The sequence below is a fragment of the Carassius auratus genome, chromosome 17, assembly GCF_003368295.1.
Source record: "Carassius auratus strain Wakin chromosome 17, ASM336829v1, whole genome shotgun sequence".
Classification (NCBI taxonomy): Eukaryota; Metazoa; Chordata; class Actinopteri; order Cypriniformes; family Cyprinidae; genus Carassius; species Carassius auratus.
Genome location: NC_039259.1, coordinates 25,759,045 through 25,781,421, shown reverse-complemented (window position 1 = coordinate 25,781,421; position 22,377 = coordinate 25,759,045). Strand labels below are relative to the sequence as shown.

General features: G+C 36.8%; 2 protein-coding genes across 3 annotated transcripts in view; one reads left to right on the top strand and one right to left on the bottom strand.

Annotated features, from left to right (window-relative positions):
• Positions 1–5,212: 5,212 nt before the first annotated feature.
• Positions 5,213–10,219, bottom strand: zbtb42 (zinc finger and BTB domain containing 42). 2 transcript variants are annotated; one of them, XM_026286734.1, is made up of 3 exons: positions 9,437–9,653; positions 7,820–8,243; positions 5,213–6,330 (listed from the first exon to the last, which is right to left on the bottom strand). In XM_026286734.1, the coding sequence occupies exons 2-3, from the start codon at positions 8,227–8,229 to the stop codon at positions 5,433–5,435; spliced, it is 1,308 nt and encodes a 435-aa protein (XP_026142519.1). In that variant the 5' UTR covers positions 8,230–8,243; positions 9,437–9,653; the 3' UTR covers positions 5,213–5,432. The 2 variants fall into 2 exon arrangements, with proteins under 2 accessions (XP_026142519.1, XP_026142518.1); XM_026286733.1 differs by lacking the exon at positions 9,437–9,653 and adding an exon at positions 10,085–10,219 and having other exon boundaries at positions 5,214–6,330.
• A 4,931-nt stretch (positions 10,220–15,150) lies between these two features.
• akt1 (v-akt murine thymoma viral oncogene homolog 1) overlaps positions 15,151–22,377 on the top strand; it is a 52,065-nt gene continuing 44,838 nt past the window's right edge. The window contains exons 1-2 of the mRNA XM_026286718.1: positions 15,151–15,424; positions 20,626–20,751. Of these exons, the coding sequence (XP_026142503.1) occupies positions 20,703–20,751 (49 nt within the window). The 5' untranslated portion in view covers positions 15,151–15,424; positions 20,626–20,702. The remainder of the gene's footprint in view (positions 15,425–20,625; positions 20,752–22,377) is intronic.

Here is a 22,377-nt window from a genome sequence, read left to right as displayed (position 1 = left end):
GAGGTAAATAAATAAATAAGCATGGCCAGCAGCAGATGTCCCCGGCCGTCCGTTCAGAGGTCAAGGTCTCCCACCGCTGGCCTTGCGAGGTGAAGACATCCAAGTTTCAACTTCACTTCTCCGACAAAGACTTGCTGTCGTCTGGGGAATACATGCAAATGTGCTAGCTGTGGTCAAATGGAAATTACATGAAGCTTTTTGATAAGCGAGGGCAAAACACACATCTAATTAAGTCAAAGAGACGACAGCGCGCTCATCAAAGAGTGCAACATGCTTGTTTCTCATTTGCTAGTTGTCTAGTCCAGTCCCGCAACTGGTTTTGTCAGATTTTATATCAGATATCAATCAAAATAAAAAATAAAATGCCCTTCAAATCACTAGAAGTGAAAACCATATGCAAAATAATGACATGAGAGACTAAACTATATTTTTAACATTGTCCTTTGATTTGTAGCGTGTTTTCTAAATTTCTCTGTGAATGATTCATTTTAATTATTCTCCAAAGTTAATCTTTTTTTAATGTCGCCTGGGGTTGTTAGGGTGTTCTAAGTAGTTTCTAGGGTGTTACTCACGTGTTTTGAGCATTTTTAGCTTGTTGATATAAATATGCATTATTTTCGCCATTCTGAGTGGTTGTTAGGGTGTTGCTATGGTTTTTCTGAGTGGTTGCTACAATGTTGCTGGGTGGTGGCTAGTGCTAAGTGGTTGCTAGGGTGTTGCTATTGTTTTCTGAGTGGTTGTTAGGGTATTGCTAAATGGCTGCTTACATGCGAGCATTTTTAGCTTGTTGATACAAGTATGTATTTTTCTATCTGTTCTGATTGGTTGTTTGGAGTTTTTGAGTGGTTGCTAGGGTGTTGAGTGGTTGCTAGGTTGTTACTCATGTGTTGTGAGCATTTTTAGCTTGTTGAAATAAATATGCATTCTTCTCGCCATTCTGAGTGGTTGTTAGGGTGTTGCTATGGTTTTTCTGAGTGGTTGCTACAATGTTGCTGGGTGGTGGCTAGTGCTAAGTGGTTGCTAGGGTTTGTATTTGTTTGGGTGTGCGTTGCTACCTTTTTGGTATGCATTTTTCTATCTGTTCTGACCGGTTGTTATGGCATACTGATTGGTTGCTAGGGTGTTGCTATATGGCGGCTTACATGTGAGCATTTTTAGTTACTGAGTTATTGTTTTTCTGAGTGGTTGCTAGGGTGTTGCAAATATTGTTACAGTATTGCTAGGTGGTTACTCGCATGCTGTGAGCATTTTTAGCTTGTTGATATGCAAGTATGTATTTTTCTATCTGTTCTGACTGGTTGTTTTTGGGTTGTTGTTGTTTTTGAGTGGTTGCTAGGGTGCTGAGTGGTTGCTAGGGTGTTGCTCTTAATTGTTGCTAGGGTGTTGCTGGTTGCTGATATTTGTAAAAATCTAGCTAATCTGCATCTAGAAGGCACAAAGATATTAGGATATTATAAACATGAACATTATGATTTTCTGAAAGCTGCTGTGAAACAATGTGTAAAGAGCTATTTACATACATAAATGATTCCCTGTTTAATGTCACATGACCTTTGACATCAAAAAACTTGTTTTCTCCTACCATTTGAAAGCCGTTCTTTGATGCACAATTAGACACTTGCGTCCGTTTTATCATCAACATTTAATGTTGTGTTTCCTCCTCTGGTTCCCGAGTATATGACTGATCTCTGGCAGTAAAGCATGGGCCTCTGGTTTAAAGTCTAGTATTTCCAGCCAGACTGAAACACACCCTTATTTACACCCTGTCCCCATCACGCGGGTCTGCAGCGGTTCACTGAGCTTCAGGGCACAACCTGAGCGCTGGAGCGGACAATAGACACGCAAACCACACACAAAAGAGTCGGGCTGTTTGCAGGGGGCGGATGGGGGCAGGGTCATGGGAATCACCGCCGAGCAGCTGGATTGCTTTACATGTGCAGTCGAAGAATAATTAGCATCTCGCTCACTAAGAAAATGACCAGTGAATTGGCTTTGAGATTCCAAATTAGCTACGCATTTCTCGTCCTGCGAACGAGGCGTTTTTTTTTCTTCTTAAAGATAAAAATGAATGAAATCTTTTCAAGGGTTAAAACTGAATGTGAAGCACCTGCTTTATATCTCACATCTACAGCATCTTCTGTATTGAGGAGAAGCTGAAGTGTTTTCTGTGCACAGATCTCCACAGACACACGGGAATCTCCTTGGAAAGACGTTTAAAGGTCATTTGTTCCTGGCTCACATGCATTTGGTCTCCGAGTCTTCCAGTCACCTGGAAGGATTTAAAAGATCTTTTCATTGAGAATACACTCAAAAAGAGCAATGAAATAATGAATCTGAGCGAAATTAGGAAAGTTATATTAACTCCAGAATTTTTCGAGGCTCTGATATTTTAGTAAAGTAGCCTGGGTCATGTATTCTTTTACTTTGTGTAGTTTTGAAGTTTTATGGAGACGAGGGCATCTATGTTGAGATCTGTATTAATTAAGTAGATTCTACAGATGATAAATTTATGCCAAAAATACTGTGGAGTTAGATTGGAAACACATTCTGGACTGATTAAAAAAAAAATCTTTTTTTTTTTCAGGTCTACAGAAGCAAATATAATTTTTTTATTTTAAGTTATTTTTATTTTTCATTTTTTATCAGACCTACGGAAGCAAATATCATTATTTTTTAATTAATTTTTATTTTAAGTTATTTTATTTCCTTTTTTCAGGCCTACAGAAGCAAATATTATTTTTTAGAACTTTTTAGAATTTTTTTATTTCCATAAAAAAAAAAATCAAGCCTACAGAAGCACCTTTTTTTTTTTTTTTACAAAAACCCTACTGATTTATCCCTTGAATATGTTGCCAACTCTATTATATTGCATATTTTTCAGATGAACAGAAAAAACATTCCATTATTTCTTCTTGAATTCAACTCTGAAATTTCACCGCACACATTCCCTTAACTTTTCCAGTCACCTGCAGCATTTAAAAAATATATAATCTTATAAAAATAATAAATATTCATATTTTTCCGAATGCAGTTTTTCTGAAATGCAATGTCGCTCAAGCATTTTTCAAAAAAATAAAAATAAAATAAATAAAAACAAGTACAATTCCACGGAAAATGATGTTTAATCTATGCTTCAGCTAAATAAAGATCAAGATAAAGATTGTCACATTTTCACAGCACAAACAAACAGACACAATGTGCCCGAGAATGAAGAGAGAAACCAAGAAAGAAAGAGAAAAAGAGCAAAGCGCAAACACACAAACAAAGAAAGAATCCAAATAAGTTACCAAAGAATTCAGGCAAAATCAACTCAAACAGATTGTCATCTACATTCACTAGAGGACTAACAATGAAGCTTTTGTTTCCTATAAAATATGCTTTTGTTTATCAAAAAATTATATTACATCTAATGGCACTTCTACAAAGTCTATTAAAAAGTCTCAACTTAGTATCATCTTTCACAAGTCAAAATTCTGCGATACAGTCAAATTTTGCACAATAAATATTAATTACGATTATACAGTTTCACAGTCTGAACCTTTAGAAGACAATAATGCGGTATTACTGTAAATATACAGCAGTTATTCAGAAAAAAAGAGATATTATTACTGAAAATCATCGGTTGTTCTGATGACTTCATTATTGCATTCATATATCAGCGTTTATGAATGTTGAACAGCATCAGAAATCTGAATCTCAACAATCAAGTGTACATATGATCCTCAAAATAAGAAAAAACGACAACATTCAAATGCACAAAAATCTTCCGTTAGCCCACAGACTCCAGTGTAACATGATATTAATTTGCACAGAAAGGAAATTTAAAAAAACATACATGAACTGCATCATGACGCAGATATGCAACAGAATACGATGCACGCTTGCTTTTACATGTGCATGATCCGAAATATCAGATCTGTGGGCGTCTTCATGTCATTCAGATTGTGATTTAAACTGGAAGACTGTGGAAAAACTGCAGCTTTTACCAGAGATTTCAGTCATCCTGAACCAAATGTGACACTGATCTGATAAATTAAAACACATATGTACATTAAATACACCGTTAGAAATAGCAGCCTACAGAATATGAGTGTTGAATCTATCAGTGAAGTGCTCGATGAAATCAGCTTCTCACATACAGCAACTGATCGATTATCCCAACATTAGAGAGCAGATCTAAACCTGCTAATAAATAACTAATCAAGTTTATCAGGACCGATGAAACGTACAGCATCAATCTTTAGTGCTAGTTACGGTCACTACATAAAGATGAGCAGAAAACAGCTTTTCTGAGATTCAGTCAGCAGTGCGTCAACCGTAATTCTGTTTGCAGAAAGAGATATGAAATAAAACAACACACACACACACACAAAAAACTATTTGAAGAATCGACGTTCTGAACCCAGACCTCCATCGAAACGCTACGATCTGATCAAATCCTGACCGCGGTCCAGCGGCTTTATAAGACCACGTCACTTTAACTGTTGTTAAGTGCTTCAGAGAAACATTTCAGGAGACAGAAACACACACAACTTCATCAACATACAGTACTTCAAAACAACGTTCTCTGTCAGACGCTCAAATCATTTGTAATAAATTACAGCAAATCTTCTGGACGGAGCTGCAGGACTGGTTCATCAGTGCACTGCATTCACACACATATATATAATCAATCTTTTTATTGTTAATCAATATTTTGATGCATCTGAGACTTTGACATTGTGTTTGTGTGTAGTGTGTAAATATATATATATATATATATATACACACACATATATACATACATATATATATTAGTGTTGTCAAAATTAATCGCGATTAATTGCAAAAAAAAAAAAAAGTTTTGTTTACATAATGTATATATATATATATATATATATATATATATATATATATATATGTGTACTGTAATTATATATATATATATATATAAATAAATACACATACAGTATATATTTTGAAAATAATTATATGTACATATTTATGTTAATATAAATTATATATAAATATATTTTAAATATAAACAACATTTTTCGGAAATATATTCATGGATGTGTGTGTATTTATAGAATCATAATAAATATACACAAGTACACACACACATTTATTATGTAAACGAAAACTTATTTTGGATGCGATTAATTGTTTGATAGCACTAAAATGTATGTGTGTGTGTGTGTGTGAAATGTATAAAATATATATTTTTATGTATATATCAGTTAAAATAAAAACATTTATGAAATATACAATATATTTTAATTATATTTAAATATTTAACTAACACACACACATATATGATGTCAAAAACCCGAGTGCATCAAACTGTTGATTGTTCGAGACACTAATAGTGTTTTACAGTCATTAATGAACCTGCAAAATACTGGATATTATTAATGATTGATTATCTAGAAAAGGATGTGGTTGCGCAGCTGTTATCCGATGGCGAGCGTCTTGACGAGGCCGCAGTGGAACTTGCGTATGTGTCGGTACAGATCTCCGGACTGAGTGAAGCGCCGCTCGCACCACTTACACGCGTGTGGCTTCTCTCGCGTGTGCACCACGGCGTGCCGGCTCAGATTGTGTGAGTACTGGAAGCTCTTCCCGCACTGTCCGCAGGTGTACGGCTTCTCGCCGGAGTGCGTGCGCTCGTGCCGCTTCAGCGTGTACATGCAGGAGAAGGTCTTGCCGCACTGCGAGCAGGTCGGGACGGAGCCGTCGGGCGAGAGCTTGGAGCGAACGCCGTCTTTCTCCTTGAAGTGCGAGCTGAGGTGGAGCTGGAGCACGTGTGGGCTCGGGAAGACCTTGCTGCAGAGCGGACACACGCAGACCTGCGGGAGGAGAACGCCGCTGGACGTGGAGATGTCGGAGGACGCCAGGTCGTCCTCATCCTCGCCCTCGCTGTCCCGGAGGTGGTGCTCGGGACGCACACGCAGCGCTCTCTCCTCCTCCATCAGCTCGTCGTCCGGAGCCTTGTTTTCAGCGAAGAGGGCAGTGAACCCTGTCACCACTGAACTCCCAAAGCGCTGGCTCTCCGGGCTCACCGGATCACCGTCCTCCTGCTCTGACAGCAAGTCATGTTCGTCTTTAACAAGTGGCTCGGTGCCCTGCTGCTGGCTGTCGAGGGCCAGCTGTCCCGAGACGAAGGAGGGGTGGAAGCCGTCTCGACTCGACAGAGGCTTGAAAGATAAATCCAGCGCTCGCTCCGTGTCATCCGACCTCTGGGACACCGGGACGGATGAACTACTGACATCAGCTTTTGTTTTTCCAGCTGTTCGGACACAGGCCTCGGCCTCGGCGGACACATAATTGACACCTACAAGACCCGGGGACCTTCACCACAAAAAGAAGAAAAAAAGAGGCTTAATCTCGCAGAAAAGCTTTCTGGTTCACCATCAAACTAGTGAAGTGTTTTACTGTACTCGGGTTCATCTGTGCTGTACTTTTACTGCATTACAAAGCAAAATATCATACTTTTTACTGCACTGGATTTCAAAAATACTTAAAAATATAAAACTTTTACTTGGGTCAAAGTAAGAAAGTACGAGATTTCTAATGTGATTTGGAATTAAATGGCGTTTAAAGTAAAAGTTTTCAGAAGAAAAACACTGATAACGTACAGACAAACACAAATACAACTATTTGAAAATCTGGAATCTGAGGTTGCAAAAAATTAATAAGTGAATTTAAATATTTAGAAAATCATCTTTAAAGTTTGCTCTAATTAGCAATGCATAAACCTAATTTGATATATTTATGGTAGAACATTTACAAAATATCTTTATGGAACATGATCTTTACTTAATATCATAATGATTTTTGTCATAAAAGAGAGATGTATAATTGTGACTCGTTGTCTATTTCTCCAAATATACGTCTGTGACACTGATGTGCTGCAGGGACACTAATGTTATCTCAAGCTCATTTTATTTCACTACTAATTCAACATAAAGGTCACTGAAAACAAAAGTAACATCACACTACATTAAAAACGAGAAGATGTTTCCAACGCACAGCCACTCTGCTCTTCTGGGACACTGTGAATATAAACTAAAATGCACTTTTAACATACTCACTTTGTCTTAAAAAATGCATTAGGAGTACACTTGAGTGTATGAAAGATGAAAAACTAAATGCATTTGTCAAATACAGAGATAGTGTGTTAAAAGTGCAGTTAAGTTCATATCCATAGTGTCCCAGAAGAGCACAGTTGAGTCCACTTAGAAGATATTAAAAAATTGTACTAATATGTATCGCCTTATTTACCAAGTTAACTGATTACACTGATAATAACACCAATTTAAGGTTTAAATATGCAAATTAGGCATTGTTTAATTAAATATGCACTCGTCTGCATAGATGTCTAGCAGAAAAAATCTGGATGAAGTCAGTTTAAATGTTTTGACATATTAAGAGGATTTTCTTTACACTGAATACTGCGAAAACAATATATCTTCACAGTTTTGGGAGGAAATAAGATGTTGTATATAATCAAGTGAATGATATAAATGATAAAAACGTCCAGACAGGAATAAAAATGTTAAGTTTGGTGTGTTTTAGTGCTACTGATGTGGAGATGGATGGCTCAGTGTAGTGGAAAAAAACTCATTTTAAGAAAACGGCCTTTTTAAAAACATGTATTGTGACTGAAATCACAAATAGATGAAACACTTCATAAGTCTGAAAAAAACCTTGACTGGTGCAAGAACAAAAAAACTGTTTTTCCAGCAGTGTCTCTTTAAGAAGTACTTTAGAATCATTTTACTAGAGCACTTTTCTTTGCCTGGGGAGCTTGTATGCATGCAAGGTCACACTATATTACCTGTCGGAGCGAGCGTTTGCCTTCTCGCCACACTCCACCTCACACAGCTCCTTATCCTTCAGCTTTCCTTTGCAGACTTTCACGATGTCGTACATGTGCAGGTAGCTGGCTGCCGCCAGGACGTCCTCCACCGGAAGAGCGCCGAACTCCAGCTTTCCCTCGTACATGAACTCCAGCAGCAGCCCGAACGCCGGCGCCGTCACGATGTCGCTGTTCAGATGCACCACGTCTCTCTTGTCCGGCTGGTCGTGGTAGAAGAGGTGGAAGTACATGCTGCACGAGGCCAGGACGGCTCGGTGGGCTCTGAAGCGTGTGTCTCCCACCAGCACAGTGCAGTCGCAGAGGAAGCCCTGGTGTCTCTGCTGACTCAGACACTGCAGTAACTGCCGGCTGTGGTCTGGGAACTCCATGCTGATGGCGTGATCTGCCGGAAAACAGGAAAAACTGGATGTTAAGTCAACGCCGGGCGGCCATTCACAACGGTGCATCTACAGACCGCCGGAGACAAACAAAAGTAGCTGTGTGCTGCATTACAAACACAGCCTGTGGGTTTCCAAGCTGCATGCTTGCTTTTCTTCTAGCACTTCTCGTATGTATGCAGACAAAGTTATTTTTCTGTGAAACAATCTGCATCGTATAAAATAAACAACTTGTAAAGATTGTTCACGGAAAATCTTTCTGATTCAGCATGCAAACACACCGAAGGCCATTGAGAAAGATCATGCGGCCACATTATAAATAAACATTTAAAACACTCAGTTTTGTTCTTGTACGTTCTTGCTTTTCACTTCTAACTCAACATACAAAAGGAATAGATTTTGTCCTTCCAAGATGTTTGCAATGCATGTCTGTCAAAAACGGACGTTTTAATTGAGTTTCGAAGCTGTCAGCTGTCTCTGATTTATAGTTTCAAGATACAAAAGAATTGTTTATCTCACTGCTCATTTAACATATGGTACACATACATTATCATAATATATGAAAACAAGTTGCTCTTCCAAGATGTTTGCAATGTGCATCTAAAATAAATGTCAAAAACTGACATGCAAAAATTTTTTTTTTTTTTATCAGAGTTATAGTTTCAATCTACAAAATAATAATTTCACTTCTAATTCAACATAGAGACAAACACCTACTACATTAAAAAACAGTTGTGCTTCCAAGATGTTACATTGTATCCAGTGTCAAAAATGTACATTTGATCATGCTTTTATCAGACGCTTTTTAATGCACAACAATCTCAGAATTCTAAGCTACAAAACAGACTTTTATTTCACTTTAATTCACCACACAGGCCACCAAAGATATCTTAGATTAAAAACCAAGATGTTTGCACCGCGCAGCTGCAAAAACTGACATTTTAATAGAGTTTCAAACATGCTTTTTAATGCACAACAAACAGCTGTCTCAGAATTATAGTTCCAAGCTACAAAAGAATCGTTTGTTTTACTTCACACAGCATGCATGCCACCAAAGACGAACAAAAGCAATATCATTAAAAATAATTCGTGCATCCGAGATTTATGTCAAATATTGAAATGATTTCAAGACAGTGCACAAGAATCAAGTTGTTTAAACATTGAAGCTTAGACTATATAACAAATAACGATCGCAAACCTCAACAGACCCTCTTCTCTCAAAGCTCACACAAGTTGATCTTCACTTGCGCTTCGCATCGAACAGCAGCGGTGCACGAGCGTCAATCCAGTCACGCGCAAACAACATCTCACATCTTAAAACATCACATCAACTCAATAAAGAGAACAGATCCAGAGCAGACGACTGAATGCAACCTCTCGTCCATGTGAGCGGAGAAAGAGCGCGTGTGCGTGTGCGCGTGTGTTCGGGTAGAGTCAGCTGCTCTGACATCAGCCTCAAATCTCCAGCTGTGTCTTTATGCCATATGTTCCTCAAAAGAAACCCCAAACTTCTCTGAGTTTTTGACTTTTAAGGCGTTAGAATTTTAATACGATTTTATATGGAAGCGTCTCGCTGATATTAAAGTTTTGGAAGCGCGCTCGAGCTCATGACAGGACACTTTTATTTTAAACCAAACTCGCTAGAACAAGACAGCGGTGAATTACTCGGAACTTTTACTCGCTTGTCTCCTCCTTTAATGCGCGATTTCACGCCCAAACATCCCGTGCGCCGATGTGGCTCAGGTCACGTTATAAACTCGCGGATCGCGGACAGAGTCGGGGATCAAACGCGCCGCGCCGCGGAAACATTGTGTCACATTGAGTCCAGATCAAAGCGCGCACTCACCGCTGTGTCCTCAGATGAAGCCGCGTGCTCTCATGGTGTGTGTCCAGATGTTGAGTCTGTGTTTCCGCTCCTCGGAGCGATTCGAGTCCGGTGTGGTGAAGCTCCGAGCTGAATGTGTGTGTGTGTGTGTGTGTTTGTGTGTGTGTGTCAAGCAGGTTGTTAATGGTCCAGTCTCGCGATAACACCAGTGTACTGTACTTCAGGACAAACTCACACTGGGGCAGTAAGTAGCGGAGTTCACTTAAACTACAGCTGTGTTACTCTGCACTTCATAAAAGACCATTTATTTGTGTTAAAAATAAATAAAATTAAATAAAACAAATATGTAAAGTTAAAGTAAAGTAGTAAAGTAGTCTTTTTATGTTTGGGGGTTTATTCACAAGTTGCAATATCTGCTTTAATTTGATAAAATGGTTAAATTTCAAAATTATTAATTCATTTTATGTCTTGAGGTTGTGCATTAAAAAATCTATTATGTAGTATTTTTTGTTTACTTTTTATGCTTTGGGGTTTATTCATCTTAATATGCGATATTTAAATTTTACATGAAGTGACTGTAATTAAATATGACACCTGCCTGGTGCATTTCTGGTTAGAAGAAAAGCTTAAAATAAGAAAAATTTGCAAACACAAAGTGAGGTGAAGAGGTGAATGAAGTGTTTTTAGAGAGGGCTCTTGATGCTAAAGTTATTTTTTAGATTGCAAATTGCGATGATCCTCTCAAACCCATCCAGTCTAAATGCATTCCTCTCTTTCAATACATCTAAGTGTATAATTAGAGGCCCTTTGAGGTGCTGCCCCTCCTCCTGTGGTCTTTGTTGAGAGCGCTGATGTGTTGTGTGCTAGCAGAGCGTTTGCTGGGAGCTAATCGAAGCTAATCCTGCTCTGAGCTGGAATGTCTTGGCACTGACTCGCACTACAGTCTAACAATTTTCACCTGAAAAGTTACTCTGTTCATACAACAATATCAATAAAAATATTCTTACTTGGAATATTAGTTTAATAACACTTGGACAAACATAAACTGAATGATTTAGGACTCTGAACAATAATACAAAATATTTTAAACACGTTTTAAAAATAGTTCAAGATTTTCTTTATTTTACAAAAGCTCAAGATGCTCTTTTGACCGTCTCAAATCAACCTGGAGAACATGAGCATCAGGTTTTTATTCATTTAGCAAAAGAGACTGACAAAATATATTGATACATTCCCTGAAATCATGTTTGTTTTAATTATAGCTGATAATTTTCCATGTAGTAAAAATCCAACCCGTTGCATCTACAGCCTACTTTGTAGCTTTGCTTGGCATCACTTCTAATGTAAGAATTCAATGAATTCGATTAATAACATCTGCTAAACGGATAAATGTAAGTGTGACTGAAACAAAGCAGCTGGTTTTCACACAACAGAACTGCAGTTGACACATTTCATGAGTAGAAGCAGCAGAAGAACATCGTCACAGGGCTATTTTGGGATGGCTCTTCCATACAAACACTCAAACTGTTGTTGATCCTGTAGACGCAGCGCAGACGTGAGCAGGAGCTGCAGCTGCTCATCTCGTGTCCTCTGCAACTGTTCAGGTCACCTTTTGTCCAAACTCCAGCTGTCCAGTGCTTTGAAAGGGCCATTTGAAGCTTCTCTAAAGGACTGGTTAAGCAGGCTGTTCTTACAATACTCTGAGGTTTGGATTCCTCTTGTACTAGCTCATCTGGGCTGCTCTTTCACACTGGAGATAAAATTGTTTTCATTATTATTATTATTATTGGTTTTCATTGCACAGAAGGTTCTTTAAGGTTCATACATTTAAAAACTGTTCATTTGGGAAACCAAAAATGGTTCTTCATGTGAACATATTTGGAGAAATGTAGCATTGCATTAGTGTCTGAGCAATGGATGCTTTGCAGTGAATGGGTGCCGTCAGAATGAGAGTCCAAACAGCGGATGAAAACATTGTAGTAATCCACTCCAGTCCATCAGTTAACATCTTGAGAAGACAAAAGCTGCATGTTTGTAAGAAACAAGTCCATTTTTAAGATGTTCAAACTGCTAAAATATGTGAAAAGGGGTCTAACCTGAATCAGGAGAGAAATCTGCACAAATACTGCACAGCACCGTTTACTAGCCAAAACACCTCTAAACAAATATGTGACTGATGGACTGGATTGCTGTGGATTATTGTGATGTTTTTATCAGCTGGTTGGACTCTCATTCTGACGGCACCCATTCACTGCAGAGCATCCATTGATGAGACACTGATGCAATGCTGCATTTCTCCAAACCTGATGAAGAAACAAACTCATCCTGAACTTGTCTGACTTGAGGATGAGCAAGAGAAAGTGCTTTTTGAATCAACAGTAAACAAAGAGGACTATAATCGGTTGTTTGACTGACATCGGTACAGACACTGATTTTTCTCAGGCTCGGATGTAATGTGTTTCATTCTCTTGTCCGGAGAGAGAGGTTGGCTGTAGTTTGTGGACAGTGTGTTTACGGCTTACACAATGCAGTGGTTGTGTTCATGGGACTGGGAATGACAGCGAGAGGTTCCCACAGAGAGCCAGAGTGAGAGAAAACTTCCTGGAGGCTCGTTTTTTTCTGTCGGTTCTCATCAATGGCATTCCAGCCCAAGCCTCTCTTCGCCCGGACAGACAAAAGCATCACATTCCTCTGTTGTCCTCTGGCCAGCCCGTCCATGCCATTCACACACACACACACACACACACAAAACCAGCTTCCCAGCTCTGGATTTCTATTGAAGATTTACCATCAGATCAGCTGGGATGCAAGAGATCCCCACAGGAGCTGATCACCTAAAAATGACAATTCTGTCATCACTTTCTGTCCTCTGTGGAGCAAAATAAGCTGCTTAGCTCAATGTTCATATCTCTTGCGAACAAGGATCTTGCTGTAAATATACTTAGATATACATATAATTAAAAAGAAATAAAAATCGAAAAATGTGTAAAAATCTGAAATGATTAAATATATTATTATTAATATTTAAAATCCATATAAATGAAAAATGAATTAACAGCATTATAGCTTGTTAACCCATTAGCTCTAAAATTCATACAGTAACAATTTCTGTATGACATTAGATATACATATAATAAGAAATAATACATTATTCATAAATATTGTAATTAATAAAGATTAAAAATAGAAAAACATTATAGTTTTTATACTCTTATTTGCCCATATTATATTTGTCATACAGTAACAATTTCTATATAAAAAGAAAATAAATAAAAATATTTAAAAAACATATAATAAATATATTATTAGTTAATATTTAAAACCAATTAAAAACGAAAAATAAAATAAAAACATAGTCTGTTAAAAGTCTAGAAAATCAAATAACATATTTTCTCGATTAAGCATGAACAGTTTTTATATCAAATTAAATATACATGTAAAAAAGACTTGTGATTTATTTTAATGAAATTAAAGATAATTTCACAGCCATGTTTTATATTTTATATATACGGCATTCAAAAATTAAATGAGCAAATCATTAAATTATTAAATTATTTATATATATATATATATATATATATATATATATATATATATATATATATATATATATATATATATATATATATATATATATATATATATATATATATATATATATATAAACTATAGCCCTATCTGTAGTGTAGTAGTTTAGTATACTGTAGTGTAGTGTGAGGTCGTATACTGTAGTGTATTGTATTGTAGTATACTGTAGTGTAGTATAGTGTAGTGTGATGTCATATACTGTAGTGTAGTGTATTGTAGTATACTGTAGTGTAGTATAGTGTAGTGTGATGTCATATACTGTAGTGTAGTGTATTGTAGAATAATGTAGTAAAGTATAGTGTAGTGTGTTGTAGTATATTGTAGTGTAGTGTGATGTTGTATACTGTAGTGTAGTGTATTGTAGTATACTGTAGTGTAGTATAGTGTAGTTGGTTGTAGTATACTGTAATGTTGTCTGATGTTGTATACTGTAGTGTAGTGTATTGTAGTAAACTGTACTGTAGTATAGTATAGTGTAGTGTGATGTCATACACTGTAGTGTAGTGTATTGTAGTATACTGTATTGTAGTGTAGTATAGTGTAGTGTGATGTCATATACTGTAGTGTAGTGTATTGTAGTATACTATAGTGTAGTATAGTGTAGTGTGTTATAGTATACTGTAGTGAAGTGTGATGTCGTATTCTGTAGTGTAGTGTGTTGTAGTATACTGTAGTGTAGTATAGTGTAGTGTATTGTTGTATACTGTAGTGTAGTATAGTGTAGTGTGTTGCAGTATACTGTAGTGTGGTGTAAATACTGTAGTTTAGTGCAGTGTAATGTAGTGTAGTATAATGTAGTATACTGTAGTGTAGTGTGATGTGGTGAATTATTCTGTACTTTAGTGTGGTGTAGTGAAGTGTATTGTCAGTGTGAGTATGTGGCAGGCTCTAGGACCCATTGTGCCATAGTGTTCTGTACTGTCGTATACTGTGGTGTACTGTACTGTAGTATACGGTACTGTACGGTACGGTAGTATATTGTCAGTGTGAGCGTGAGGCGGGCTCAAGGACCCAGTGAACCGTTCTCACCAGATTCTCTCCGCAGGCTGAAGGCTCACACTGTGGGGAGTGTAGTATAGTATACTGTACTGTACTGTAGTATACTGTGATGTACTGTACTTTAGTGTAGTATATTGTAAGTGTGAGTGTGTGGCAGGCTCTAAGACCCGGCGTGCCTCTCTCGCCAGACTCTATCCACAGGCTGGAGTCTCTTGATGTGGGGAGTGTAGTGTAGTATACTGTATTGTACTGTAGTATACTGTAGTGTAGTATATTGTAAGTGTGAGTGTGTGGCGGGCTCTAGGACCGGGCATGCCTCTCTCGCCAGACTCTATCCACAGGCTGGAGTCTCTTGATGTGGGGAGTGTAGTGTAGTATACTGTATTGTACTGTAGTATACTGTAGTGTAGTATATTGTAAGTGTGAGTGTGTGGCGGGCTCTAGGACCAAGCGTGCCTTTCTCGCAAGACTCTATCCACAGGCTGGAATCTTTCGCTCTGGGGAGTGTAGTGTAGTAGTATACTGTACTTTACTGTAGTGTAGTATATCGTCAGTCTGAGTGTGCGGCGGGCTCTAGGACCCTGCGCGCCTCTCTCGCCGGACTCTCTCCGCGGGCTGGAGTCTCTCTCTGTGGGGAGTGCAGTGGAGGAGAGGCGAGGACACGCTCGTGCTCATCAAAACACTTTTACCTGTTTTCTGCGGGATTAAAGTAGCACCCGAGGCAGCGAGCTCCTCCACAGCAATGCGCCGGAGCCCTCAGTGAAACCCATCTCGGTAAAGTGTCTCCATTCAGTTTGATGTCAGTTGTTGAAGCTCTGCTGCGCTCAATAGGATGCGGTTTATTTCTCTCACAGAGGCCTAAAATAAAAGACTCGAGCTGTCAAATGAAACCACCCCACAGGGGGTGGATGAAAGTACTAGTTTAGCTGCTGGTTAAAGCGGTGATCTCTAGTTTAGGAAGCGCAGCAGTGTCTTTATTCGTCTCTTTGTTCATCTGTCAGTTGATACTTTGTGTCACTTTAAGCGCGCGCACGCGCAGGCCCAAAGCCACAATGTTTAAATGTAGCAGTATTCGAATGTTACAGTGTTTCTCTCGTCGTTCTCTATACATTCCGATGTCTCTGTACGTGACAGTCCTGCTGTGTTTACAAACGTGTGTCTGTATCTCTGTCTTCCTGGTAATGTTTAATCATACTGTAACCTGAGGTGCTTGTGTTTACCCTAAGAGCTGACTAACACTAATTACCACAGTACTACCATACTGTTTTATCAAGAGCGTTGGAGCAATATGGAAATGAATGTGAACATGTTTAAGTGAATTCCAATGTAAAAGTCTGTAGAGAGGGTCGTGTGGCTGGACTGTCAGATGACTGGAGCTGAAGATGCTGACAGTATAATGAGAGGATACACACTCACACGAGCTCTGCTTCAGCTGATCTGTGCTTCAGTGCTGTGACTTCATCTAATCATGATGGATCTTGTTTACTTCAGGCTGGTTTAGTCTTTGATTCTTGATTGTTTTTGTTTATAGCTTGTGTGGAGCATTCAATCAGGTCCTTGGGTTGGGTGTACAGTATCAAAGCTTCCACACACACCTACTCGTTCTGCATGATGTCTACACTTGAGTGTAAGAGTGAAGTCGTTTAATCTGAGAAATCACACGAATGGAAATATGGACTGATTACATGATTCACACATTTTACACAGCTTCATAAACTTCATCCTTTACATTATGTATGTATGTACTATATATAGTACATATAAAATAGTCAAATAATACATACAAAATAATACAAATACATTATATATATATATGGATATTTTAAATGATGTTAGATAGATAGATAGATAGATAGATAGATAGATAGATAGATAGATAGATAGTCCAAACTTTAGACTTGTATTGTATCGTCTCTGTACTGAGGCCTGGACATCTTCTCATGTGAACACTGCTCATGATCTGTTAGTGAGGAGTCTCTCAGGTCATGTGACCTGTGGGCGGATGAGGGATGAAGATGCTAAGGGAATGTTTGACATTCTTCTGCGAGACGTCTTTGAGTTCCTTCGGGTCCCGCTGACGCACACATGTGCCACATGCAGAATGTGAAGAATGCAGAATCTCGCTGGGACACAGTCAGGCGTATTGTGCGATGAGTTTGAGCCGCTGGAATCAGTCTGATGCAGAATCACATCGTGTCATGTGACTGGCCTGGCCTGCTTGTTTCAGTCTGATTGGAGAGATCGCACTTCTTTACACTGTGAAGACAAGCAGAATATTAAACGTGGGCTTGAAATACAGTAAATGATGTGTTCTCCACTCATATCCTTTGCATTGAATGGAGTCTGAGTTTACAGACGCTGGCAGAATCGTGAATGACTTTAATCAGGGTGGGACGGCGAGTGAAGACAGATCATGTGACCCCGAGCAGGGTATTGGGTTCATTCAGACGGCTAGCTCTGGCTGCATGCCATCCCCTCGCTGTGTGTGTGTGTGTGTGTGTGTGTGTGTGTGTGTGTGTGTGGACCGCTGCAGTAAAAACACTCTGGGTTTGTTGCTAAGAGCCAAAACATACTCGCTTCCGTCTTCTCGACTCTTTTGCAGTTGTAATATCCACTTACACATGGACTAAAATTATAACAAAATAATTCTGATTAAGTTGGAAAAGTATTTTTTAAAAATATAAGAATGATGTAGTGAACAAAATATGGGACAATTCTCTTATAAATCAACCAATTTTATGAGGTGCATCTTTGGATAATATTATATATTATTATTATAACAATATTATAGGAACTAACATGAAAAATAGCCTTCGGGCTAATTTGGGTATATTTGCATTCATAAATATTGATTAATGTACACTGAAATAAATATGTGTAAATGTGTATAAATATAAGTTTCAATATACATTTTTGATGTGCTACACATTTTTTCCCAGTACTTGCATGTGCTATATATTTATATGCTGTTTATACTGTAAACAAATATTTGTAGAAGTTGTAAATAATAATATTAGTGGAGTACGTAACACCCCGTCCCCCAAAAAATCATTTATATTTATTTTTTCCCTATTTTTATGTAATATCCAGTAAACACATTAACCAAACACTATGATTAAATTCTAAAATTAAATAAAAGCTTAAATTTAAAATAAATAAATAAATAAATAAATATATATATATATATATATATATATATATTTATTTATTTATTTATTTATATAAATATATATATAATTTTATGTATTGTTTATTCAAAATATTTATTTTGTAGACAGCAAACTGCTTTTAAGGTAAATAAATAGATATATAGATAAATAAATAAGTAGTTATACATAAAAAATTGCTGAAATAGTATTTCAGTTTTTCTATTTCAAAATGTCACGTTTAATTCAATGTGTTATTTGCATTTTCTCTCTAATTATTTGTGAAATGTAATTCATTTACAAGCAATTGAAGCCTGCCCTCAGTTTTGCTCGTGTACACTGTAAAAATAGACTTTTCAAAGTTGTATATAAAGATTCTTGGAGTATCACATTTCAGTGTTTGAGTGCATTTTATTTTCAACTAGATCCTACCTGTTTATCGCTTTATTTTCATTCAAAAGGTTTTATGAGGATGCAATACAGAAGGAAGCTGTCTATGTAGGCAGCACACTAGATTTAGAAGCGAGTGAATACGAGAGACTTCTGGTCCCCGGCTGAACTTTGCTGATTGTAAATAACCGAGTTCCTGTAAAGCAGACAGTGGCTGGTCAACATGTTTGTGTTTATTTACGCTGGTGCCATCGTTTTTAGTCGTCTTCCTTTAGCACAGGAAGTGGTGGCTTCTTGCACTGAGCGTGATACTGTCTCACATTATCTCTGCGCTGAGCGTCTGTCGGTCGAGCGCTGCAGACGTGCTGCAGTTGTTGTTGTGGAGAGTGAATTGTAATAATTTGATCGCTGAATGACTCGGAGCGTATCCAAAGTGTGTCAGTGAGGTTTTCAGAAGGACGGATCGATGCAGCGTGATGCAGTCTGTTTTTAATACATTTAGAGATTTATTGAGAATGAGATTGTTGCTGAAGTTTTATTAGTCAATATAGCACTGAAAGATTTTATCACAGAAAAGGGTTAATTTGCTTAATGACTTTGCTTAATGATAATGTTTCTGCTAATCAAGGCTGCATTTATTTGATCAAAAATACAGCAAAAATGTGAAATAATATTATGTTTTAAAATATCTGTTTTCTGTGTGAATCTGTGTTAAACTGTAATTTATTTCTGTGATGCTCCGCTGTATTTTCAGCATCATTTCTCCAGTCTTCAGTGTCACTTGATCTTCAGAAATCATGAAAATATGCTGATATACTCGAGAAACATTTCTGATTATCATCAAAACAGTTGTGCTGCACAATATTTTTGTGGAAACCGAGATATGTTTTATTTTGCAGGATTCACAGATGAACAGAAAGTTCAAAAGAACAGAATTTATGTGAAATAGAAATCCTTTTTTAACATTATACATATCTTTACTGTCATGTTTGATCAATTTAATTTATCCTTGATGAATAAAAGTAGTCATTTGTTTCAACAAAGATGATAACATGTCTTAATTCCAATTATAAATATATATTTTTTAATTCAATGAGTTTCTACATATTGCATTGTCTGTTAAAACCTAAAAGGTTTATTTTAAATAGACTTGCAGTGTACTTTTAAAGTAATTTTTTTTAATATTGATTCATACATTCATCAAACAACACAGGTTGAGCTTTATAAACATAATCATGTGAGTTAAATGTCTTTAGGCATTTGCATTTTGTTTGTCTAGAAAGTGTTTCTGTTTTTGTTAGTTCCCTGATGTATTTAAAGTGACAGTTCACCAAAAAATAAAAAACGTTGTTCCAAACCTGTATGAGTTTTTTTTCTGCTGTAGAAGATAAACAAATACATTTTGAAGAATTTTGGCAACCAAACAGTTGACGGTACCCATTGACTTTCATAGTATGGGAACAAAATACAGTGGAAGTCAATGGAGACCATCATGTAACAACTTGAGGGTGAAATAATTTTTCCATCATTTACATTTTTTTCTATTGAACAGAAAATGAAGATATTTCAAAGATGGAGGTAACCAAACAGTTGACGGTACCCATCCATCATTTTATTTTCCATAATATAGAAGTCAATGAGGACCATCATGTAACAACTTGGGAGTTAAATAATTCTGCCATCAGTTTGACTATAACTATATTTCTATTGAACACAAAATGAAGATATTTCAAAGAATGTTGGCAACCAAACAGTTGACGGTACCCATTGACTTTCATAGTATGGGAACAAAATACAGTGGAAGTCAATGGAGACCATCATGTAACAACTTGAGGGTGAAATAATGATTCCATCATTTACTTTTTATCTAGTGAACATAAAATGAAGGTTTTTTTTTGAAGATTGTAGGCAACCAAACAGTTGACGGTACCCATTGATTTCCATATTTTTATTTTCCATAATATAGAAGTCAATGAGGACCATCATGTAACATCTTGAGAGTGAAATAATTCTGCCATCACTATGACTATAACTATATTTCTATTGAACACAAAATGAAGATATTTCAAAGAATGGAGGTAACCAAACAGTTGACGGTATCCATCCATAATTTTATTATTAAGTCAATGAGGGCCATCCTGTAACAACTTGAGGGTGAAATAATTCTTCCATCATTTACTTTTTATCTATTGAACACAAAATGAAGATATTTCAAAGAATGTTGGTTACCAAACAGTTGACGGTACCCATTGACTTTCATAGTATGGAAACAAAACACATTGTAAGTCATTGGGGAATGGAGTCTCAAACAGGTTTGGATCAACTTGAGGCTGAGTCGGTGCTGACAGAATTGTCATTTTTTGGGTGCACTGTCCCTTTAAGTGTTTAGATGTGCTGAACAGCACTGGTTTAATTGGTTTTAAACTCGTTCTCCCGTAGGCGACCCGTGTGAAGAGGCTTTACGCTGGCCGGATCGAAGCACTTGGTGGATCTGGATAGACTGACGGCCGGAGAGCATGATGACAGACGTGGTGATCGTGAAGGAGGGATGGCTCCACAAGCGAGGTGCGTTGTCTCTTTAGTGTGTATCCATCGCCTCTGATTTACTTCCTTCAGATCGCACGAGCTCCAGTAAACAAGTCACTAAAGCATCAAGAGTGCTGACAGAGTTCATAAAGAATCAAAGTTACGTTTGATCGCCTGAATCTGGAGTTTCCCTGAAAGACTTGGGACTGTCTGAGTTTGTTTCTGAACGCCTACACAATCAGTTAAAGTCCACATGATCATAAATTCACCATATTTACTGTACTCTCACGCAATAATTCATAAGTGATGTTTCGAAAGACTAAATTGGTTTTTAAGATTAGTTAACATTAAGTAGCAATATATAAAAGAGCGTTTAATATCTTTTGTTAATGTAAGTAAAAATAATTGTTCATGTCACAGTGCATTTTAAAATAATGTGTTGCGAAATGTTATTGTAATAGTAATGATAATACATAAGTTAATGTTTAATACATTTATTAAAATTAATAATATAAATATATATGAAATTAAATTGCAGTGTTATGATTTTTTTATGATATTTTTTTGTTTTTGTTCTTATGAATATAATATAATCACAGACATTTATTGAATTTTTTGCATGTATTGCATTTGAATAATATATTACTTAATGTCAAAATAATTATACATGAATGAAATTCTAATAATTAATACATGCATACAATATTAATAAAATAAATATAAAAATTTATTATATAAATTACTTTTAATGCTTTATAGATGTTCCTTGCAGCTAAAATGAAAATAAAAGCAGAAGATATAAAAATAAAAACTTATTCAAAATATTAATACAAATTATAATAGTATCTCAATGATACAAAATAACACTGGTTCATTTTTAGTTTAAGTTATCTAATGCAGTGCACTTGTTATGAAAAGTAATTAAAATACATTTCCAGTAAAATTTTAATAATGTCACCATCCAGTCAAATGCACATAAATAAAAGCATGTCTTTTTCTCATTGAGTGTCTTGTTTCATATTAGTTTAGAAAGCTGGGTCACGAGCAGTGTTTCTCATTGACCCAGGACGCTCCTTTAGATGACTTCTCTAGATCAGTCAAACACTCTTTGACTCTTTCTGTCTGCGCTGAGGATGCGTTTGTGTCTGGTGTGTGTGTGTGTGTGTGTGTGTGTGTGTGAACGTCCTGTCTGTGGTGACCAGCTGCTTGTCACTGATGCAGCTGATAAGGGTTGTGTAATGCGAAGGAAACTGCTACAAATGCATGAGAGAGATTTACATGAGCAGTTTCTTCTGTCAGTCTTTCTCGCACGGTTTGCTTCGCAATTGTCCAGTATGATGTCTCATAGAAGCGGCTGTGCTGAGAAAATACTTATTTAGATGATTATTTAGCATCTTCATTCATTGAAAATGATATCAAAGAAAACATGAAGGTGGTATAAAATAAAATTTTTGTGTGTTTACGTTTTTATGCTTGTTGTTAGTCGATTGTGCGAGCACGTTTTAATCTCTTACTGCCATTTTTTGCTTTAATTTTATTTTAATTTGTAAAAAAATTAAATTAAATTAAATTAAAAATATAAAAAATGTATTGTAATAAAAAATGTAATGTTCAAAATATAAAAAAAATAAATAAATTGTTTTTAATTTTCCTGTGAAGCACTTT